General features: G+C 53.1%; 1 protein-coding gene across 2 annotated transcripts; it reads left to right on the forward strand.

The window, feature by feature from the left end:
* Positions 1 to 8242: 8242 nt before the first annotated feature.
* On the forward strand, positions 8243 to 24172 carry NECTIN4 (nectin cell adhesion molecule 4). Of its 2 annotated transcripts, XM_037813385.1 has the most exons (9): positions 8243 to 8564; positions 17102 to 17461; positions 18342 to 18632; positions 19558 to 19678; positions 20677 to 20825; positions 21043 to 21199; positions 21643 to 21718; positions 22039 to 22122; positions 22415 to 24172. In XM_037813385.1, exons 1-9 carry the CDS (start codon positions 8489 to 8491, stop codon positions 22631 to 22633), a joined length of 1533 nt encoding a protein of 510 aa, XP_037669313.1. In that variant the 5' UTR covers positions 8243 to 8488; the 3' UTR covers positions 22634 to 24172. The 2 variants fall into 2 exon arrangements, with proteins under 2 accessions (XP_037669313.1, XP_037669316.1); XM_037813388.1 differs by lacking the exon at positions 22039 to 22122.
* Positions 24173 to 24246: the final 74 nt, after the last annotated feature.

Genomic DNA, 24246 nt, shown 5'->3' on the forward strand with positions numbered 1-24246 from the left:
CTCCAGGACCCAGTGAAGAAGGAGGAGACTCAGATCCATGCTGACTGGTTTCAGCTGCCAGAGGAAACGCAGACAAAGTTCTACTCCCAGCACAGTTGGGTTGGGGCAGAACTAGGACCTGTGTCCCCTGGGGGGGGCTGTAAGTGGGAGTGATGACTGCTACTTCTGCCTTTGGTTTCTACACAGCAACTTGCTTTCCATCATGCCCCAAGAAACTGAAGTGATAGTGTCTAGGACTGCAGTGGGGATGGGCCTCTAACTCAGGGATCTTGTACCAGAGTAGGGCTTTTCTCCACTCCTGACCCTAACTTTTGGTCCTTGGAGAAAACAACATGTGGAGGGTATGGGCAGGAAGGTGAAGTTAGAGAGAATGGAGGGTTACCAAGAGCTGTTTCCCATCCTCACCTTATAACTGAGACCCAACAATAGCTTTGAAAATCTCTGTCCACCCAACTATAGCTTTCCCTGAGTTTGACAGACAGGATCCTCAGTTTTCCCAGATCATGGTTTAAAAAAAGTCATTTACTTCACTGCCTCCATCCATGGCTGAAATCTGAAAGCCACTCTTCTCCTTAAGGTTTTTGATTGGCTACCCTCCCAACAGCTGGATCCAGATCTGTCACACTCTTAAGATTTAGGAGACAAGCTGCTGGTGTGTGTGTGTGTGTGTGTGTGTGTGTGTGTGTGTGTGTGTGTGTGTTTAGGGTCAGAGTCATTTTATAAACTATATGGCATATATGCCCATTTTGGGCTTTTGTTTTTGCCTAAGTCTTTGGCTGTTCTGCCAGACTCATTTGCTGCCTCTCCTGTATAGAAAAGGGAACTCCCCACCCCAGGGCCCTTTCCAGTTCTCTCCCAGCTTTGTTTTTCTTCTCCTCCCAGATTCCACTCTTGACTATGAGTCTTCAGCAGTAGGCATCTCACTTGGACATGGAGCCTGAACTTCACATGCTCCTTGGCTGCATCCCCTCCAGTTCTGCCTAGTAGCTAGAGGTATCTAGCTACTGCTATCCCAACCCTAACCCAGGGGAAGGAACTGCCCAGGACTCTGTCTCCTTGGTTAGTCTGAACCAAGCCCATATTTTGGAGGAGACAGAAAAGAAGCCAGAAAAAAAAGAAAGAAAGAGAGGGAAGAACGCCAGCCAATCTGCACTTATATGATAGCATCTAAAGTGGTCTCTAATGACCCTGTCAATGATACAAAAACTGATAAGACATTAAAATAAAGAGGTTAGATCTGAGAGAGAATTGTGAGAGATAGAGAAAAGGGTAGGAGGAAGGGCAGCAGGACTCCTGGTTGTCTGGACCTGCTTACACCTGCTAATAAAATCCAGGGACAACCTCTGTACAGGAGGAGGGGGGGGGACAGATCATCTTGAGAGTCTCATAATCCTATTAGTTTGGTCTGTCTCATTTGGCTGCCTGTAGCAAGCAAGGATCCTTAGAACTCACCTTCCCAGGTTTAGGTGTCTGTCCCAGCCCCATTTCCATGCCTCCTTGCCTCACACCTTCACCAAGCCTTTAGTCCTTCATCTTCTTCCTTCCTTTACTTTCATCTTTGACCCTGGGATCATCCTTAGTTCTCAGCATTGTTCAGTACACACAGAAAGTCAACAATTGGACCCAGAGGTCTTAGTCACACTCTAAGACTCCCACAATTCCCTCTGCCTATTTCTCCCAGCCTGTCTCACCCTTCAGGCCCTCTCTTTGGTTCTTCCTCTATTGACCTCTGACCTTTCTACATTTTTCCCACAGCTTGTTCTGGTCACTTGACTTCCTGGGCCCATGCCTTCCTGGTCCCAATTCTGACTTTGCCTTCTGTATTCAGCTCCCTAGAAGAAGTACAGAGGAATGTCCAGGAAAACAGACTGTAAGAGGTTAGATCTTGAGAGTCCTTCTGGTTGAGATATGAGCTAGGAGGAGGTTTGAGAGAAGGGTGGAATTTTAACCAGACTTGGGGTATAGGGAAGTGGGGATCAGGTGAATGAGAAAATGATGGAAAGGTAAGATAAGAATGTGGAGGAATTTGAGTTGTTGAGGGACTTGGTGATGTTTGGTAGGAAAGTATCATTGGGTCACTGTTGACTGGTGGGAATTGAGGGCAGAAGAGGCAAGTACCAGAGCAAGCCCAGCAGTGGGCAAGTGGCATCCAGAAATTTCTCTTCAGGTCTTTCTGTCTCTGTTTCAGATTTTGTCTTAGCATCTTTGTCTCTTTGAGTCCCTCCCCTTCAATAACTATATATACACATACATACGCACATTTATATACATACATTCTTCCTATCTATCTTTCTTTCTGTCTGTCTTCCCCTACCGAATGAAGTGTCTGTCTTGATGTTTCCATCTGTCTGACAGTGCCTTAAGGTCTGTCTCTAATTGTTTTTTATTTTGTGTTTCTCTTTGGGTCTTTGCCCATTTTTCTCTATCTCCGTACTGCTGAACAGAGCCAGCCATCTGGTTTCCCTTCAAGGAGCCTTTGAAACCTCCTGGAGTGGCCAGGATTTTCCCTTTTGGCTGCATTCTAGATCTGTAGAACCAGTTTGGGGTCCCTGGGCATAATCATAGGGTATTGGTTACTGATGAGGACCTGGGTAAGCCTTGACATGGGGGACCTTTTCATACAGAAGACCTGAGAGAGTAGAGGTCTGAACCCAGGGAAAGAAGCAGACTGGCAAGGAGAAGTTAGACTCCAACCTTTGTTCCTCTGTCCTTTGGACCAATGCTTCCTGACCTTGCTAATCATCACAGGTGAGAGACTCTTGCTCTGTTCCTTGATCTCTAGCCTTCTTTTTTTATACTGCTTCTGGAATTGAAGGAAAATTTGAGGTTCAGAAAGGCTTTAAGGTGAGGCTGAAAGGCAGTTACTATGGCTTCCTGCGAGGAAGCCATGATCTACATCTTGCTGGGGTGGGGTGGGGAGTAGTGGAGGATGCAGGGGCAGGGGAACCAGGAGATCTGGCCCCTGTTTTCCAAAACCAGGTAGAGATAGACCCTGGGGCACCTTATTGTGGGGCCCTCTACAATTACACCATATCCTGGCCTCTGAGCAGGGTAACTATACCTGGCTGCTGGGCACTGAACACTGATAATGGAAACAGAGTAGAGCTGCAAGGTGGGGTGAGTTTGGAGTCCTGGTGGGGAGAGAAAGGTGAGAATTAGGGCAAGATTGAGAGGTGAGTTCTCCTTGGTCACAAAGAAGGAGGATCAAGCTAACAAACAAAAGAAAATCTGCCCTCAAATTACAGGAATCACCAGATCCTACCCTTTCCCCCCAATTCCCACCTCCCCTGTATGTTCTTCCAGCTGCTTCAGAGCCCTTTCAACACTTGCCCTCTCCCCTCAGGGTATTCCCATGGTTTTTCCTACAGTTCCCATCCTCTCTATGCTTCTCACAGCCCCTTGGTCTCATGGTTTCTCTCTTGACATGAAGCCCCACATTCCCATTTTGCAGCTGTCCTACCACCCCCAGTGCCCCTGTCCAAGGGCGATGCTCGATTGTAGGTCCTCAGGAAACTTTCCCCTGGGAATTGAATTGAGTGGTGGCAGGAGCTCGGGCTGATGGCCAGGAAGTGACAGTCTTTGGTTCAGAGAGGAACCACACCCTCAGCATCCAAGCTGGAGACTGGAGTGTGAGAAGGTGAAGAAGCCTAGTGTCACTTGGAGATGCCCCTGAGGATGCAGGCTCTGTAGGCTGGGCTGACCCCTGGGAGGCTGTCCTCCATGTGACCCAGCAGGGAGGGTCACAGGGGGGCAACTCTGGCTATTTTTTTGTTCTTGGGACAGGGGCAGGAGGAGCTGTGGGGAACATTGCCTAGGGTCCTCATTGGACTCTCTTTCACCAAATTCTCAGGACCCCTCCCAACCGCTGCTCTTTCCTTCTCCCTTTGGCTGCACCTTTTGCTGCTGTTGTCACCACTTGGAGGACTCTGATTTCCATGAGGTGTCCTACTCTGATTCTGTACCACCCAGGATCCATTCCCAGAGCCCTCTAAAAGGGCCAGACCATCCAGAAACAGGGTCAAAGAATAAAGGTGTCTGTTTCTTTACCCAGGCCCTGATTTTGTAGTAGTGTGTTTACAGGAGCTTGGAGAGTTTGTGGGATGGGAGCAGGGCAGAGGGGGGTTGGATCCTGGGCTCTGCACACAACTGGGCCTCCTGAGAAACAAGGCCCAAATGTGCTTTATCCAGCTACCTCCTCCCTTGGTTGGCTCACTTCAGCTTTAGGCCCTTGAGGAACAAACAAGTCCAGCCCCCTGAGCTCTGAGGGATGTTGTTAGGCAACCAGGAAGTGTGTTTGTTATTAAAGGATGGGGCTGAGTATTGGAGATCACTGGGTGGGCAGGACAGGAAGATAGGGCCAGCATAGCTTTGGGAGCCCCTGTTTTATGTATAGCGGTCCCTTCCCATTCCTCTAAGGGTGGGAGGCATCACAGGGAGGAGCAGGAGGAGTGACCTTGAACCTTCTATCTGAAATGGCCTCAGACCTGGGGGAAGGAATCAAGTTCCTTATCAGTAATCTCCCACCACTTTGTCAATCAGCACCCCCACATCTTTTTGTACAAACTGCATAGAATCAAGGCAGTGAGCAGATCTGGAATAGCTTAATATCCCACAGAAAGACAAAGCTATAGAGAAATGGATCCCATTTTGTGCACAACTGTACTTCCAACTACTTCCATTCTGATTGTTTTCCTCTCTCCCCAAGCCCAAGGGTCTTCCCTCTAACCTCTGACTCCCTGACCTGGGCTCTATCTCAATACAAACAAACAGGATATTACTCACTAGGGAGCTCTCTCATCTACTCCTACCCCCAACCCATCCTCCTGGCACCCACCCCCAGCCTTTTCAACCTTGACCCACTCCCTCCTGCCCACCCCCCACTCAATCTGACCCTCACTCTCACTCTTCTTCTCCCCCACCCCACCCCGCCCCACCCCACCCATCCTTGTCCATTCCTGACTCACCTCCAGTACCATTGACACAAACAAAAATTTCAGCACAACCCACTCCAACCGGTTTGGCTGAGGTGTGCAGCCTGCCACAGGGACAGAGACGGGCTATAAGTAGATGCTTGGACACATGCAGATCATCAACATCCTCAGTTACCCCCACAGAGGCAGCCCCACATATGTAAACATAAGACACACACAGGAAACACAGGATGATGGGACAGAGTGTACTTCAGTTGTTTATGTGTCTGCTTCTCCTGTTTGAGGGCTTCTTGTGGGCAGGGGCCATGTTGTATGTGTCTCTGTCTCCTCCCTCGAGCCTGGCACAAAGTGGTGCTCACTAAATTCTGTTGAATGAATGCATGTGTGCAGGCATGCACGTGGTGATGCCACACAGACAAATGTACATGCTGAAGTTGCCCCCTGGCTTGAACTGTTCCCATTCTTGTGGCCCAGAATGTGTGTGGGAGGAGGGGTAGGTAGAGAAGCCTGAAGGGAATGGGGAGTCAGGGGGGAGGAAATGAAGAGGACCCAGGTTACCAGCTATTGGCCTCGAAAGTCCTTCCCCCATAATATATTCTTCCAGCCCCAACTCTGTAATGTGCCCTCCCTAGGCTTCATCCCAAAAGAGGGGAGGGAAGGCTCAAGTAAGAGGGCATATTCCCCAAGAGCAGGACCCTTGTAAAACATATAGGATTGGGGGGAAAGAGGGTGGAAGAGGAACTTGGAGATAGATATTTGTTAGATGATGGAGAGAAAGAGCCCTACCTCAATCAAAGGCCTGGGATGGCTGTCTGGCTCTAGGTGCTCCCTCTCAGGCCCACTGGAGCCCTTAGCCCCAACTTCAATTTCACCTCTGGTGTTTACTATAACCTGAACATATTCATGAAAAAATATCAGTTACATTCTGGCTTCAACACCTCCTCTGGAAAGCCCTGGCTAGAGTTGGGGTGAGTGATTGAGGGCCCCCGACCAGATACTCAGAGATCTCCTGATGGCTGCGGCGGGGTGGGGGTGGGGGTGTGGAAAGGCCAAAGGAGATACAGGACAAGGATACACACCTTGTGATCTAACTGCTTCCCTACTCCCCTGCCTCAGTTTATCCTTTGGTTTCCTGGCTTGGGAGGAGTGAATCCGTGGGAAGGAAAGGAGCTCCTCTGAAACCATGCGATAGGATCCAAGGTGTGATAATTATAATTATAACACAGGCTGCTCCCCTCTGCCATTGCCCCCCGGCCCTACCCCACCCCTGCCACAGTGGATCTCAAAGCAGCATCGGGGTGGGGCTCCTCCCCTGGCACAGGTGGCGACCTGAGTCCTGAAGAGGGGAAGGGGCTCGCCAAGGCGGAGGTGGAAATAAACTGGGAGTTTTGGCACCTGGCCCAGCCCCTGGGGCTACCTCCTGAGCTGCAGGAAATAGCCCCCCCAAAAGAGGTCATTACCATGGTCACCGCTGAGGGTTGGGGTCTAGAGCCAGAGCTGGGATCCTAGTTTAGAGGCAGGGTTAAAGTCAGGGTCACAACCCAGGTTCAGGGATAGTAATTTAGGGTCAGTCAGGACCTCAGCTTCACTGACTCTACCTTTTCCATACTGACATTCATTCATTCATTCATTCATTCATTCATTCTTAAATTTATGCCACCAGCAAATATGTATTCTGTTTCCATTAAGCACTGTAGACTGTCCTAGCATGGATTCATGAGACAAATTTATAAAATAAGCACTACTTTCAAGGAGCTCTTGTCATGTCCTTCAATTTAACACATTTTTACAGAATCCCTGGCATGCAGCAGGCGTCAATGTTTCTTGAAATGAAGCTTACAATTTAGTTAAGGAGATAAGGTGTGCACAAATTAAGAGTAAATAAGCTATAATAAAGGGACTAGCAAAGGCTGAGGAAGAACAGAAGAGAGAGATAAATTTTGAGTGGGAGGAGGTAAGGAAGGCTTCTTGGAAGAGGTGGCATTTGAGGTCAGCCTTGAAAGGTGAATAAAATTTTGACAAGTGGATTTGGGGGGAGGGGTGGAAAATATTCTAGATGGAATGATCGTCCCTGTTTTTGATTCCTCCTTCCTGCCCCTCTCTGACAGAAGGCCTCTGCTGCAAGATTTTAACTCTCTACTTTTTTTCTTCTCCCATATATCTATCTCTATATTTTATCTGGGTTTTAGCCCTTGTCTGTCAGTGATCTCTAGGCTCCCCTTCACTAAGTTACCAGGCTGTCCCCTCCTTCTAGTTATCCCAGCAAGGCCAGTAAGATTTTGAGTTAACTTGGTGGTCACAGTTCATGTTTCCAAATTGGAAGCATGTGATCTGACAAGTATTAAGTACACTATGTTTCCAAAATGGAAGCATGTGGTCTGATGCGTATTGAGTACACTTACAGTAATACAAGGACAGGGTGTTTGGAATCAAGATTGTCTGCAAAGTCCAGACATGTCATCCCTGTCCAGAGACTGGGGTAAGATGACAATGCAAATGGTGGAAAGGAACCGCTTTCCACTAAGTTGTGCTGAGGCACTTTGGGGACTCCTGGCCAGAAAACAAGGTGTTGAAGCTGAGAAAGGGATGGCTGATGGGGGGCCCTGCCAGGGAAGTCAGGAATCAGAAGGGCTAATTCCTTGGTCAGTCCCTTGGCTTCTCCTATGTGGGAGTGGAGCCAGGGGTCACTTAAGCTCCTTCTTAGGGGTCTTTGAATTAGCTTCCTGCCTCAGGGATAGAGGTGTTGGAGCAAACCATAATACTACCTAGTTGTGTGTGTTTGGGCAAGACCCTTTCCCTCTCTGGGCCCCTGTTTTCTCGTCTGAAGGATGAGGTTCGTGGGCCAGTACTACCAGGACCCACCTCAGTTCTGGCCTTCACTGGTTCTGTGGCTCCATGGCTAAGACTTTTCAGGGGATTGGAGAACTTGGCAAGGCCCCCCGGCAGGCAGCAAGGCAGGTTGGGGTGTGGGATGCTTGGGTTCCTTTCCACCCACAAGAGCCTTGCCCTGTTCGCCCTGGCCTGATGCCTCCTTCTTTGAGCACCCCAGGCCTCTCCCTGGGCCTTGCCTCTCCTTTCTCAGCCCCTTCCACACACTCACGGGTAAACCCCGGAGCTGAGGATGGAATCCCACCCCCCTCGGGTCCTTCCTTCCCTCCTCTGTCCCTCCCTGGCGCCCATTAGCTTGCCTAGGCCTTGGGGGCGGTGGCTGCCGAGTGAAGTCTCCGTGCCAGGCCCAGCCCCCGGAGACGCACCTGTTCTGACCTGCTGAGCAGGTTCCCAGGTTTCTGCCGTCGTTGTTGGCCACGGCGTGGGAAGCAGCTCTGGGGGAGCTCGGAGCTCCCGATCACGGCTTCTTGGGGATAGCTACAGCTGGGTGGGTTGAACGGGGCCGGGTCCCCTAGCAGAGACCCCCGTGGGATAGGCAGGTGGGTCAGTGCCTGAAGGCTCCGTGGCTTCCTGCCTTCCGGGTCCGTGCCTTATCCTGCTCTAGAGCCGGCTCCCAGGGAGAACTCGGTGGAACGTCAGAAACGCTCGGCAGGTCTGCCTTTCAAGGAATGCCCCTGTCCCTGGGAGCCGAGATGTGGGGGCCTGAGTCCTGGCTGCTGCTGCTGCTCCTGGCGTCACTCACAGGTAGGACTTGCCTGAACCATCAGGACCCTTGCTTCTGAGCCCAACGTGGCACAGACACACACACAGAGACACACTAGCACGCACACACACTCTCTTTCCTTTGACTCTGGACTGAGAAACCAATCTCACCCACCTCCAGCTGCCAGCATGGCCTCCTGAAGAGCCAGTGCAGCTCTCTCCCTTCAGGCCCCCTCCCAGCCCCCAGGCCAGGTCACTGTGTCTGGGGTCCCAACTACTTCTGCTAAAACTTCTTGCCCAGGATCAAAGGGCAATAGAAATGGTGGCACAGTGCAGGTGGGCAGGGAGGTAGAACTGGTGAGGATCTTGTTCATCCAGGGTTTGCTGGAAGCTCTTTTGCCTACATGCTGGGCTCCTGAGCTGCTGACTACAGCTGGAGCTGACTCAGGGCTGAGCTGACTTCAGCAGTCATCAGGGTGTAGGAAGTGTGATGCCCCGAGAGTGGTCAGGGCATTTCCATCCCCTTCTCCCCTCTCCATGATATTTCACAGCACCAGGACTGGGGCACCTGTTGGGGGACTGTAGGAGAGCTAGGAGTTCCTCTTGCTCTGGCCCCTCCCTTTCCCTGGACACACCATAAGGTGCCAGAACGGTAATAAGGATGTTATTTAGGTAGGTGGGGTCTAGAGTGGGATAACTTCTAGATACAGTGTGTTCCCCTTTTGTTCATCCCTGGCCCCCATTTTCTCAACTAAATGCCCTGTATTACCCCTCACCCTCTACCTGTCTAATGTATATAGCAATTTATACTCTCCAGAGAGGGGGAGAGGGTGTGTGTGCATGTTTGTGTGCCCAGTGAGACCACTGTGGGCTTCCATGGGCTCTTTCCAGGATAATGAGCAACTGAGAAACCTTTGTCCTTGGGAAGAATGGGCCCTATCTGGGCAGGACATTTTGATTCCCAGTCCTATGAGCAGTAGCAAAGGAGCCTCAGTTGTCCAGCAGGGCCCACTGGTTATTCTCCCCCATCCCCTGCTGAACTCTTAGGACGAAAGCAATGCCTGGAGTTGTGGGTTGGGTGAGGGTGGGAGCTGCTTTCACTCTGATCTCATAGTAGAGGGGTCGTTGGCCCAGCTTCCAATCACAGGATACTGAGCTCCAGCCACCCTTCCTGATGTCTTAATTCTCATCTTCCAGACAAAGCTTCTCACTTGCTTAGGCTGGTTGTTGGAGCCAGGGATCCCCACTGTCACTTTCCTGTAGGATCTACGCACACCTAAGGAATGGAACCATGATGTCCCAGGACTTGGAAGGGATCGAAGAGATCATTGCTCCAACTCCCCTCATTGGGCAGATGGCAAAACAGGGAAATAGATAGGAAAGTGTCCGTTGCTAGATTAGCCGAGATTAGTGACTTTGTCTTCGGACTTCCAGTTCATCTAAGAATAGTACCTGTGAGTGCACATTGGGTGCCGCCAGGGTACTAGATGCTGGAGACCCAGTGAGGAAAAAGACAAGGTCCCTACCTTCCTTTTCCACCACATAAAACTGTTCTTTTAAAGAGAAGCCCAAGAAAGGGAGAGGAGACCACTTTCCAGTTAGGGAACTATCCCATTCCCTGAGAGGTGCGGTGGGCAGGAAGGAAGCCTGGCTCCAGGACTACTCCAGGAAGCTGGTGCCTGCTGAGAGACTATTCCGCTGCTGTTGTAACCTGCACAGGGCTGGAGGTCACTCTGAGCTGGAGACTCAGACCCTAGGTTCCTAGCCCGAGGATTGGATGGTCCCACCTCCACTGCCACCCCCAATTCTGGCTTCTCTGTGTGTAATCTCCTCAGTGGCCTCCTGGAAGTGGTGGTGCTTCATGTCTCAGAAAAAGCCTTGGACTGGGAAGTCAGGGGTCATGGGTTCTAGCCCCATTTCTGCTATTCATTTGCTAGGCGACCTTGGACATCTAGGAAACTGGTCTTCAGTAAACCAAGAGGTAGAATTCCTTCCAGATGATCTTGGCAGGAATTCTAGGGCCCTGTGATTGTCCAGACCCTGTCTCTGGTGACAGCCACAGAGGGAATTGAAATGGGGTGCTGAGGTGCTGGAAGGGGCAGGCAGTCTAGCTGAGTAGAGAATGGGGAAGGGTCCCCGTCCCAACTGTCAGTGGGGACCGAGGGTAGCTTTCTCCAGGATACTGCCTACTCAGCCCTACCATGAATTCCCTACCACCCCCCACCCGACTCTTGGACCATTAGAGTTCTGAGCCCCAGGGCCTGGCCCCACCCATGACAGGGAGAGGAGCCCAGGCTTGGGAGGCGCCTCTACACCACAGTTCTTTGTCTCTCCTTAATGGGATGAGTTTCCGGGTGAGGTTCCCTCCCATCTCCCTCCCCCATCTCCTGCCCTGGGGATGAGGGGCTCAAATCGATGGGATGCACCTCCAATAGGATCCTGGTGCCTGGGCTCAACAGCTGGGCCCGGCAAGACCAGAGGATGAGGGCTTCCCTGAATTCTCAGGTCTGTCCTCCGAGAGTTAGGATCATCTTTCAGTCTGAGGTTAGTTTCCTAGAAAGGGAGGGGCCCCATCCCTGCTTTTCTACTCCTGTTTACAGAGGGGGGCAGGCCCTTTCCTGTAGGACCTACCCATAGCCAGGAAAGCCAAAAAGGGAGGCTAGCTTCCCCGCCCAAGGTGGGGAGGACTGGGAGACTCCCAGGGAAGTCCTGTGGCCCCAGTGACCTTAAAGGGGCTGGGCAAAGGGACCCCAGTCACACAGATGGTGGTTGAGGAGCTCCCAGCAGAGCCCACAGTCCCACCTTCTAGACCACAGCCTCAGGATCCTAGGGTCCTCCAGGCAAAGTGAATGGGGGTCAGCCACAGTGGGGAGCCAGCCCTGGGAGGAGAGAATGCCCAAGCTCTCTAGCCTTTAAGGGGGGTGAGGAGCTGAGCCAGGAGAGAAGGGAGTAAAGGAATGGGGGTCTGGATCTGGGAACAGAATCTACCATGAGAAGGTGAAGTTCAAGTCTGGAGGATCATTCCCCAATTCTGGAAGAAGGCAGTGGAGGGGACGGTGGGGATCACTCACCGGCACAAAGAGCCTCTGGGCTCAGGAGCTTTTCCCAGAGTCCTCTGAACAGCCTCCACCATCCCCCCTCCTTCCCTCTAAAAGTGACTGTGCTTTGAGAGCTGGGGTTGGAGGCTATGATTTGGGGTAGAACAGAGCTGGCCACAGTGCAGGATGGCTGGCAGAACTGGGGGTGGGCTAGGAGCTCAGGAGGTTGGGAGAAGCTGAATTCTGGGTCTCCCACCCACAGTGTGGCTGTTGTGATGACTCAGCCCGGCTCAGACTCTGGCTCCGGGTGGTTTAGGGGACTTATCTGTGCTGGGAGCTGTGTCTGGGCCAAAGCCGGGGCTGCCTCAAATCCTGTCCTCCCCCATTGTTCTCATCTTCCTTTGTGATTGGTGTGGCCCCCCTCCCCAGGCACTCATCTGTGGGTGGGCACCTTGCCTCGTTTGGAAACCTCCCACTAAGCTGGGGGGCTTAGGACAATGAGCGGTAGATGAAGGAGGTGGTTAGAGGTGGATGAAGGCAGAGGGAGAATCTCCCGGTTTCCAAGGTTCTTTAGCAGCCAAGGCCAAGGTCATGGGGGTAAGGGCAGAAGAAAAAGGGCTTGCTAAGCTGTTTCTGTCACCTGTTCTCAGGTACGGATGGGGGTGGGGGTGGAGGCTTTAGCACTACTGCTAATCCTTTTTTACCCCAAACTCAGGCATATACTCCAGCTCTCTCTGGTGGAGGATGTTGCTACCTGAGTGAGGGGAGGGAAGAGTTAACAAAGGAGAATGAGACCCTAGACAGCTTGGACCCCTCCCCCTAGCCCCAGGCAGTAACCACCACCCCCTCCTCAAACCCACACCAGACAACCCTTACCCCAGGCTTGGAGCTAGAGCTGGTTTTTCTGGTGGTGGCAGCAACAGAGGCCTTGACGCAGATTCCCAGGGAGAGGCCTCCTTGGGGGGCCAGAGGTGCTGGGGGTGGGGAAGCAGGGAGTGGCTGAGGGGGGAGACAAGGGTGGGAGTACCTCAGGTAGGAACCTGAGGAGCAAGAGTAGAGGGTTCTTTTGTATTATTCTCTTGGGGAGCCTGTGATGGCAATTTCCCATCACCTGGAGGGACAGTGATCTCATCTCTCCACCTTGAGACTGAGGTGAATCTGCCCTCAAGTCTTGTGGTGAGGTGAGGAGGGATGCCGGGTGGCAGCCCAGGCAGGATGCAGAGGCACAGGCACAGAGCCACACACCACTGACCAAGGGCGCCTGAGATAGAGAGACACGCAGAAGTGGATGCCAAGAGAAACCAATATCAAATTATTTACCGTGTCTGTAGAGTTCCAAGGGAAAGGAATGCATGCCTTGCACAGAGACGGTGAGAGCCATACACAGACTGGTGTGTGCACACACGTTCGCATATATATCAGTACCGGGCTCTTATCTCTAGACATGGACAAGTGCAGATACTGTCCCGAAGATGCATCATGCTAACACATATGTGTAAAACATCCCCAAGTTCCTGCAAGTAGACAGCCTCCTATGCATGTGAACCAGCATTTAGACTGGCCAGACCCTCACCCAAAGGTATCTATACATTCAGATTCATATTCCCTTCCTTCTTCTTGCAGACCCACCTCCTATGTGTATCCCAATAATGTACTAGCAGAGAGATGTTATAGGAGAAGCCCCTTCATAAAGAAAATCCTCTTTCCTCCAAGATGCTCTTTCATGGTTGGGTATCTGTCAGCTTCAGTTTCCCCTTCTGAGATCACAGGCCAGGACTCACATGAAAAGGAAATTTGGGATCCAGGCACAGAGTGGGGAGTAGACAGCCAGCCCAAGCCAGGAATGGAGGGCTGGTCTGGGAGTGGGCAGGTACACAAAGGGCAGGGCCCCAAAGAGGCCCATGGGGGCCTGGCCCGGGCTGGGGGAGGCCAAGGGCAGGGATCCCGTTTGGCCAGTCGGGCCTGTTCTTTCCCTTGCGCAAGGTGTTGGTGGCTGTGGCTAGGCCTGCTGCCGTGTGGCAGCTTCTGAGTCACCAAGGCTCCTGACCAGCGTCCTGGTGCTCCCAGGAGGAGGGGTGGGGAGGGTCAGAGGGAGGAGCACCCAGCTAGCCAGAGTCCACCAGCCTCAGCGAACAACTTGCAGCAAGAGAGTCCGTGGGCTCAGCCTGGCCTGGCCACCACACGCCCGCAGGGTGACCTCACCAGGCAGGTGGAGTGTCTCTTTGGCTGGTGACATCATCATGCTGACGCTGGGTGGGCACTGGGTGGGGGAGAGGAGGAGGCAGTCCTGGCCTGCCCTGGCCTCGAAGTCTGGGCTCCTGGGTTGGTTTAGCCCATGACAGGAATCCTAGGGCCTACATTCCCTTTTCTTTTGTAGCCTGTGTGTGTGTGTGTGTGTGCACATGTACACGAGGAGGCTGGGGGGAGGAGCAATTGGAGGAGGGGTCTGCCGCAGGTTGAGATGTTCCCATTAAATAGTGGCTTAAGGACAATGGGGGGGCATGGGAAAGATCCAGAGGGGACTTTTCCATTTTACTGGGTTCCTCGTCCTGCAAACATTGAGCTTGTCCCTTGGGGTTTGGGATGAACTTACATGGACAGAGAGGACTGGGGCTCAGGCAAGTGCTGGTACCCAATGCCCGTTGTACCCAAAGAAGGTATCTTTTCGGTGGTATGGGTTGTGGGGGGTGATCAGTGGTGGGAAGAGAGCAGGTAGCTGGTGAGCATAGGGGTGGAGATGGGAAATATGCCATCCAATGTTGTTCCATGTTTGGAAAGGTTTGGGGGCTGGGCTTGGGATCCTTGTCACCGGCACTGACACCAGTGCTTGAAGCAGAGAAAGTCCCCATCCTTCTGCCCCCATCCTTTCTTGGCAGCCCTGCTCACCCCACCCCCACTCCTTTGCCCCAGCGCCGAGTGGTGGTGCCTGGGAGGGGTTGCGGGTGGTTAACTGGACTGGACTCCCAGGCTGGGCTGGGTGGGACCAACAGCTTAGGCAGGTCAGGGCCCTGGTATCCGGCCCTGCAGGTCTGTTCAGTCCCAGCCCAGTCCTCCCATCTCCCAACAGCATCCTCCCTCCCTCCACCCCAGCCAGCAGGGCCACAGGACCCCTTTCCTCTGCCCCATGTTCTGCCTCACTGGGACCCTCTGGTCCAGCGTAGAGGTGCTTCACTTTCTTTCTCCATGCCTGTCTCTCCATCCCCTGTGCTTCCTCCCTTGTCCATTCCAGAGGTGTTTCCTTTGGCAGCAACCCCAGCTAGCCAGCCTATCCTGCCTCCACCCCAAGGTTGACATGCCAAGCCCCTCCCTGCCCAGCCTAACCAAGAACTGCTCATTCTTCCTCATTCTAGCCTTTCTTTTACCTGTCTCTCTCATTCATTCATTCACCCACTCATTCATTCATTCAATAAAGCACTCGTTGAACAACAATTATTTGCTGGTAATAGTGATGTGAAACCCAGTTTCTGCTTTTAGGGAGCTCAGCCTGTTGGAGGAAAACAAGAAAGGAGCAATTGCAATCTATGGAATACAGTGCTATGATAGGGGTAAAAACATGGTTCTGGGGGAGCATGGAGGACAGGCTCCTCACCCTGCCTGAGGTGGGGGTGGGAAGGAAAACTTCCAGAAGGAAGTGATGCCTAAGCAGAGTCTTAAAGGATGAGTAGGAGTTATCCAGACAGTGATGAGTAGGAGCTCCCAGACATAGGGAGGAGGGCATTCCAGGCAGGGGGTACAGCGTGAGCACGTGTGAGGAGCAGCAGGGCGTGTGAAGTGCAGGGCAGGGGCAGGGACAACAAATGATTGGGAGTTGCTGGAGGATAAATTCCAAGGCAAGGAGCTCCTGCCACCCCAGAGTGCTCTTCCACTCTGCCCTCCTGCCCCCAGCCCTGTATTTCACACGTTTAATTCCATGGCTCCAAATTTGTTTCTTCCAAGCCATGAGGTTCCCCAGGCCCTGCCTCTCTCATGTTACTCATCCCAGAAACCTAGAAGTTGTCTTTGAGTCTTTCCTCTCCCTTATCTCTCTAGTCAGGAACCAAATCTTGTTGCATTTTCCCCGGGAACTGGCCCCTCCTCTCCACCCAGGTAGTACCACCCAGGGCTGCGGCTCCATGCTCCTAGCAAGTTTCCTGCCATCAGTCTATTCACCTACTGTCTAGTCAGACTGCATATCGCCATTTGCCTCACGCCACTCCCTGGCTCAGGAACCTTCAGTGACTCCCTGTTTCCTCTTCACTGAATCTGAATTCCTTTGTTTGGCATGGAAGGGCCTCACTGCTTTGGTCCCGAACCATATTTTCCACTCCTGCTTAACACACACAGCCTGCCTTGGTTGGGTCCTCTCCTCTCTGCTTCCTGAACGAGCCAGCATCTCCACTTCCTCCACGTTTGCTCATCTTGGTCCCTGACCTGGAATGCTTTTCCAGATCTCCTCCCCACTCCTAGTCCTACCCAACTCCTGTATGAGGCCCTCCCAGGTGACCTGGGCCCACAGTGACCGCCCCATCCCACAGCTGGCCTGCATCATACCACTAAGCACTGAATCAGAAGCCATCATCACATGTTTTCATATCTGTGTTTACGTGTCTCCTCCTCCTGAACATACCTCAGGGCAGGAATGGCTCCATATTTGCAGATGAGATCTATATGATGGCTATCTCTGATTCCAAAGACCCTGGGTGCTTCACACTGGTCCTGGTACCCAGTCAAGGTGCAAAACGTTCACCCTTCATCCTCTTTTCCCATCCTTGGTCCTTTGATCCTGTCCCATCATCTGACCCTGTAATCATGTGTCTCATCTCTGTCGCCCTGACCTCATCTCTCTGGGCCTCTGACCTGGGCTCTTTCTGTCTTCAGTGTCTCGTTCATTCCTGCTTCTGAGCTTCGGTTCGTGCCATTCCTCCCACATGGAATACCTCCTTCTCTCTGGGAATCCAGGTCTCTCATCTTCAAGTCATGAAAAGAATGTTCTGAAGGGCCTGCTGGGATGGACCCTTCCCACCCTACGTGCCCCATCCCAGATACCAACTCTTCTCGACCTTTGCCATGGCTCCCGGCCACACTTACTGAAAGCATTCATTTTTACCCCCTGGGTAGGTTGAGTCTTCTGTGGAAGTGTTTGTTGGTGGCTTTCCCTTTCTCTGTGCAAGTAAATTCCAGCTTCCTGAGAGGACTGTGAACTCCCTGAGGGCAGGGGCTGGGTCTCTCCATCCTGTTATAACCTCTCACCTTGCAATTGATCAGGATACAATCCAGGGCTGGGAGAGGGGTGTTGGCTCTTTCATAAATGGTCTGTCGTGGCCTTAGGCAAATGACTTCCTCTCTCTGGGCCTCAGTTTCCTCATCTGTTAAATGACCTTAATAACGCCTACCTCTTGGGAATGTTTTGTGGATCTAATGAGGTAATGGATTGAACTTGCTTTGCAAGCATAAAATGCTCCAGGAGTTCCGGCTGCCTTTGTTGTCATTATCATTATGAATAAGTGTTCCCCGGCTCTGGCTGCGCCCCTAATCCTGGCTGCTCTTGTCTGCCCCCTGCAGGCCGGTGCTCGGCAGGCGAGCTGGAGACCTCGGACCTGGTGACGGTGGTGCTGGGCCAGGATGCAAAGCTGCCCTGCTTCTACCGAGGGGACCCCGGCGAGCAGGTGGGGCAGGTGGCCTGGGCTCGGGTGGACGCGGGCGAGGGCGCCCGGGAGCTGGCGCTCTTGCACTCCAAATACGGGCTGCATGTGAGCCCGGCCTATGAGGGCCGCGTGGAACAGCCGCCGCAGCCACGCGACCCGCTTGACGGCGCCGTGCTCCTGCGCAACGCGGTGCAGGCCGACGAGGGCGAGTATGAGTGCCGCGTCAGCACCTTCCCCGCCGGCAGCTTCCAGGGGCGGCTGCGGCTCCGCGTGCTGGGTAAGCGGAGTGGGCAGGGCATGGTCGCCGGTTGCTGTGTGTGTGTGCAGAAGCAACAGAACCCCAGGCCCGGGATCTCAGAGGGGAGAAGCCAGAGGCAGGGAGAAGCAGAGATGAGGACTGCAGAGATAGATGGGGACAGGGGCAGAACAGGGGTAAGAGGTCTTGTCAGTGAGGGAGCCACAGGAAAAACGAAGAATGCTGTGATGCACCCAGTCCAGAACTTTTCTCCAAGTGGCTCCAACAGCTTGATTCAGCTTGATCAGCCTTGGGGCAGTCAGGGGCTCGTGGGATGAATCCATTTATTAGGAAATTCTTCTTTCTTTTGAACAGAAAGCTCCCACTCTGTTACTGTCACCCTTTGGAACATTAACACTAAAGCACACCAGCCCTTCAAAAAAATGAGGACCTTTGTCCTGCCCCATCCAAATCTGCTCTTCCGCAAGCTAAACTTACTGGTTCCTGCAACATTTCCACCAAAGACACTGATTTAAAGCCTCCCTTGCAATCCTGGACTCCGTTGTTTTACAATGTGGGTTCAGATGTGAACACAGGCCCAGCTATAGTGGCCTGGGCGTGGACCAGTGGGACTTACACCTTCTTTGATCTGGACCTTCGGTGAACATGATCTAAGATCACAATAGCCTTTTAAACCATCACGTTGCACTGTGGGCACCTGTGTTCAACTGATGGAGAAAGGTACAAATACACAGATAAAAGTCACCTGAAATTCTACCACTTATCCCGTGTCTTTGTTGGTGAAATAAGAGAAGGAAAGGGGGCCTGAAACCTTGCACCTATGCAAGCCTGAAATGGGATAGGTCTGGGTCTCTTGGCAGGGGTTGTGCAGACCCCTGACCCATCCTCCCTCCACCTGCAGTGCCTCCCCTGCCCTCACTGAATCCTGGTCCAGTGCTGGAAGAGGGCCAGGGCCTGACGCTGGCAGCCTCCTGCACAGCCGAGGGCAGCCCAGCCCCCACCGTGACCTGGGACACAGAGGTCAAGGGCACAACCTCCAGCCGCTCCTTCAAGCATTCCCGCTCTGCTGCTGTTACCTCGGAGTTCTACCTGGTGCCCAGCCGCAGCATGAATGGGCAGCCACTTACCTGCGTGGTGTCCCACCCTGGCCTACTCCAGGACCAAAGGATCACCCACACCCTCCAAGTGGCATGTGAGTACTTGGATGCTTGAGTGGGGAGCCCCCATGAGCTCCAAAAGGATTGGTGAGACACCGTGAGGCCCCAAGCCACACCAGGCTGCCCAGCCTGGATCCCGGAGACCACACTGTGTGGCCAAGAGAGCACTTGTCCTAAGGTAGAAGATCTGGGGAGTCCAATCCCAGATGACCTTGGCAAAGTACTTTGACCTCTCTGAGCTTCAGTGTCCTCATCTTTACAAATGAGATGGCCCAGATTCTCAAGGTTGTTGGGAGAATCAAATATAAAAGTGAAATTGAAAGCACTGTAAAATACACAGTTTAGGGTGTAAAGACAGATAGACTTGGGACAAGCCCTAGTTCTGCTGTTTACTGGCAGTTACTAAATCTCTTTGGGTTTTAATTTCTTCATCAGCAAAACAGGTGTAATTATACCAACTTCACAGAGTTCTGATGAGAATTAGAAAGCATGAACGTAAAGGATCTCACACAGTGCTTGGCACAAAAAAGGTGCTCAGTCACTGGTGGGTAGCTGATTTCCCAGCATTAGACCTTGAGCCCTGGGGGAGATAGGATTGTTTTCTGCTCATCCTAAGCCAGCATTTGGCACAAAGTAGGTCCTCAACAAATACTGGAGAAATGAATGAACTAATAGGATTTTTCAGCCTTTGATGAGTCAGGGAACATTTGTTGAGCTCCTATTCTGTGACTAGCACTATGCACTATTGCACAGTAAACAATATGGGCTCTCTGAGCTTAGAGAGGGAGGAGACCTCAGTGAGGTGGGGCAGGGCTTAGGCTCGGCTTTGGTAGCAGATGAGAAAGATGGAAGAGGGCAGGGGGAGATTGTTCCAGGCAAGGTGGAGCCTGGGGCAGGGGCCCTCCGAGGAAAAGCATGATCCAAAGGCAAGCATCATTTTCCCATTCTTTCTCCTTCCAGTCCTTGCTGAGGCCTCCGTGAGGGGCCTTGAAGACGAAAAACTGTGGCATGTTGGCAGAGAAGGGGCTACACTCAAGTGCCTGAGTGAAGGGCAGCCTCCTCCCTCGTACAACTGGACACGGTAAGGGCCTTGGCCTGGGGAAGGACCTACCTTGGGTCCATGGTCCTTCCCTCTGAGGGCCAGCATGTATTCATATTCTGAGCCCCAAATAAATTGAGGTATATGTTGAGACCAATACAAGAAGAATACAAGAATTTGCATGGGGTCACCAAATGTTATTATTGACTTGTTCCAGGAAATCTAGGATACATGGTCTTTGGTAGGAAATAAACTAAAGAGATCAGAGAGCTGGAGCCCTTGGCTTTTTTTTTCCTTCTAACTTTTCAGTTTTGAAATTAATACAGATTTTAAGAACTAACAATTTACATATTTACGTAAGTGCACAAAATACATAAAACAACAATGTGCAGCCGACTAATTGTTGTAAAACCAACACTAATATAACTACACAAAATTGCCAGCACCTCAATAGCAACCCCACCCCTGCCAGTTCCCTCAAGGACTTCTTGGCACTTTTCCAGGCTCTGAGTGGTCCACAGAATCAGGAAGGGTCAGGGGTACAGGTGTGCAAGCCCATGACAGGCATGAGCTCATATGTGAGCATGTGAGCTCTGCCTGCAGCTTGTGCCCCGGGCTTGGTCCATATACCCTGCCATGCAATATCATAGGTGTTGGAGCATGCAGCCGCATTTTCCAAGCGCATCTGAGCCCAGATAGGAGGATAGTGTCCTGTTATGCAGGCTTTGTAACATGTGTGTGCCCCACTGTAGCCCTGTCCTGGTACCCGGTGCAGGATGACGTGACACGAGTGGGAGCATGTGGGCTGGCACATGTGCAGATCTCCCTGAGTGTATGTGGGGGGTGCCCAGGTCAGGCTGGGCAGCCGGGAGAAGGGGCCGCTGCCCAGACCTGCCTAGGGGAGGGAGAGGCACCGTGGGAACAGCTGGCGGCTCTGGGTGACGTCATGGGGGAGGAGGGTGGAGAGCTGCCCAGGCATGTTGGGTGGTGGCAGCCTTAGCCCGCCCCGGCTGGCGCCCAGCAGCTTCCCTGTCCTCCAGGCTGGATGGGCCTCTGCCCAGTGGGGTACGAGCAGAAGGGGCCACTCTGGGCTTCCCCCCACTGACCACCGAGCACAATGGCATCTACGTCTGCCATGTCAGCAATGAGCTCTCCTCGAGGGATTCTCAGGTCACTGTGGATGTTATTGGTAAGCACTGGAGGCAGAGGGCTAGGTGAGGGCAGCAGCAAGCTAGATCCAGTGAATTGGGAAGTTATTTATTTGTAGGGGGTGGAGAGACTGCCTGCATTTTGCAAAGGGTCAGGCTGAGAGGGTGTTTGGTGAGGACGGTGCATGCAGGGCTCTGGGTCTTGGGGTGGGTCAGGGATTTGGGTATCTACCTCAGCCAGCGGCCTGTCCCCTGTAGACCCTCAGGAGGACTCGGTGAAGCAGGTGGACTTGGTGTCAGCCTCGGTGGTGGTGGTGGGTGTGATCGCCGCGCTCCTGTTCTGCCTCCTGGTGGTGGTGGTGGTGCTCATGTCCCGATACCATCGGCGCAAGGCCCAGCAGATGACCCAGAAATAGTGAGTACTGGTCACTCCCGGGCAGGTAGAGCTAAGTTGGGAAAGAATAGGTAAGTGGGAAGTGGGCCAGGCCCAAGGAGAGAGAGAGGAGGTTCGGTGGCCTGATGTCCGGGAAGCTTACAGGCCAGAGGTAGACAGGGTCTCTTGGGAGGTGAGAAGGAGCTGGGGCCTAGACCACGGCTGGATTTGGGGAACGATACTGCCTGAGCTGGGATCAGGTATCTGTGCCCCAGCATCACCAAGCACACAGTACACGTGTGCATACACTGTTGCGGACCCCTCTAGCACGCGCAGCCACACCACCCCCGACAGCCACACCCTTGCAGCGAGCGCTGGTCCCTCCACACCCTCCAGCTCTGTCTCACAGAGGCTGGGCCAGGCAAGGCTCGCCTTGGGAGGCTACCATTACCCTCAGCTCACGACAAGAGCCGTGTCTTTCGCAGCGAGGAGGAGCTGACCCTGACCAGGGAGAACTCCATCCGAAGGCTGCATTCTCATCACACGGACCCCAGGAGCCAGGTGCATACTGAGGGCGGGTGCATGTGTGGGGTGTGGCCACACTGGGGTTTGCTGCGCCTGGGCCCCCGTCTAGACCAGGAGCAGGGCCTCCACCAGGGCTGGCTGCTGATACATAGGTGGGACTGGGCTGAGGGCTGAGTGGGCTGTGCTGGTCCCAGGGTGAGATTAGGGTGATGGTGGTGGTGGGGTGTTTGTGTTGAGGAGAGAATGGACCCGTCAGGTTGGGGTAAAGGTGATCAGGGAGGGGCTGGTGGAGGACAGAGGTGAAGAGGCTGAAGGGAGGAGGCTGAGATCTGTTCTAACCCCTCCCCTGTGTTCAGGCCCTGCAGCCGGAGGAGAGTGTAGGGCTGAGAGCCGAGGGCCACCCTGATAGTCTCAAGGACAACAGTAGCTGCTCTGTGATGGTGAGGCCTCCGGCCCCACCGGTGTCCCCACCACTCTCCTCAGGCCCCTCTCCTGGTCCCAGATGGGGTGCGTCAGCCCCGGCTTACACTGCCTGGCCCTGGGTCTCCTCTATGTCTCTGTTCTGGCCCCCCTTCCCCGTGCCCCCGATCTCTGAGCCCCCACTAAGCCTCTGAGACAACCATAACCTTGCTCATGCCTGGCCTCTGACCCACCATGCCCCAGCCGTACCCAGCCTCATGACCGGCTGCCCTTGCCCTGGTTCCTGAGTTGCCCTCTGCCCTTGGTCTCCAGAGTGAAGAGCCTGAGGGCCGGAGCTACTCCACGCTGACCACGGTGAGGGAGATTGAAACACAAACCGAACTGCTGTCTCCTGGGCGGGCAGAGGAGGAGGAGGATCAGGATGAAGGCATCAAACAGGCCATGAACCATTTTGTTCAGGAGAATGGGACCCTGAGGGCCAAGCCCACGGGCAATGGCATCTACATCAATGGGCGGGGGCACCTGGTCTGACCCAGGCCTGCCTCCCTCCCTCGGCCAGCCTCCTTCTGCTGACATGGGGGATTTCAGCTCCTCTGGGGGGGCCTCCTTGAATGCTCCATTTCTTGAGGAAGATGCTCCCCACCCCACTGACTGCTCCGACTTTTCCCTCCAACCCTTCTGTCTGACCATGGGAGGACTCCACTGGTTGAGTCCCTCCCAGCGTGTGTGCAGGTCACTGTGTGTGTGAATTGGTGCTTGTGTGGGTGCTCATGACTGAGTGCGTGTGGAAGGGTGACTGTGTCCGAGGCATGTATCGGTGCTGTCACGTCAGAGTCCAAGTGGACCGTGGTGGGCGTGCCACAGGATTTCGGTGGCTGTGGGGGGGTGCGCTGTCAGGGTTTGTATGTCATGTGGCTGCGTGTGACCTTTGCCTGTCAATGCAGGTATTTTCCTCAGACCCCAGAGCAGTATTAGTGATGCAGAGGTTGGAGGTGAGAGATCGAGCCTGTGGGCCAGATCCAGGTGTGCGGGCATAGCTGGAGCTGGAATCTGGCCTCTTGCGTGCAGGAGCCAGGCTCCCACCACCTGGAAGCAGTTGGGGAAAGTGTGAAGCAGTCAGCCTAGGGTTCTGCCAGGAGCTTGACCTGTTACAGAAGAAGCCCTGTGCCCTCTGGTGGCGTCTGGGCCTGCTGCATATACATAGTCTCTGTAAATAAACCTTGCACGGGGAGCGTCTTTAAGGAATTCTGCTCCAAATCCTTTAATAAGAAAAAAAAACACTCTTTAAAAACCTTTTGATTTCCTTGGACGTTTATTTAAAGTGAGGTCAGCAAAGCTAACCTTGCTCAGACCCCACACAAGGGGGTTAATTCCTGCAATTCTGAAAGCTGCTCCTTCTAAGGCATTTTAATCTAGGCAGCCCCTAGGGAGGGAGCCTGTGGAGCTAATGGAGTCTGAATTAGGGGTGTGAGCCCCTACAGTTACCAGCTGAAGGAGGACAGAGCAGAGTCCTTGACCCTAGTGGCCCCTCAACTCTTGCCCTAGCCTTGACTCTTTTTTTAAGTTGTGTCCACAGTGGTTTGTGGTCCCCTGGAGCATCACTGGAGCTTGGGGACAAGGGCTCCTGGTTCAGTTGTAGTGCAGGGGAGGGAGGGTATTGATTCCAGACCAAGGGAAGGTGGGGAGTCCGGGTGAGGTGAAGTAGGTGTTTGGGGCAAGAATGTCTCCTTTTCCCCCAGGGGTTTTGGGGCAACTAACTCAGGGCTCTTTCAGCAGATTCCTTTCAGGCCACCCTGGGAGCTGCGGTTAGATGGGGACTAACTCTGCCTGGTCCGCTCCAAGCACACTCAGCCGGAATGCCTAGCTTTAGTGCCTAAATCTTGCTTGGCCTGGAACTGGCTGGATTTCTGGACCAAAGAAGAGACTCCCATCCCCTGTTCCCCAGCTGGCCCAGGATTTTGAATTCTGGAACCCAAAGATTTGGGATCTTAAGTCTGTACATTTTGTATAAATATGTGCATATTTGTACATAGAATGATATTCTGTTTTTAAATAAACAGATAAAACCTGTTCTGTCTGGTTCCTGTCTTGCCCCTTGACCTGTGTAAGGCCTGAACCCTATACCCTCTGTCTCAGTACCATCC

Source organism: Choloepus didactylus, chromosome 2 (genome assembly GCF_015220235.1).
Source record: "Choloepus didactylus isolate mChoDid1 chromosome 2, mChoDid1.pri, whole genome shotgun sequence".
NCBI lineage: Eukaryota > Metazoa > Chordata > Mammalia > Pilosa > Megalonychidae > Choloepus > Choloepus didactylus.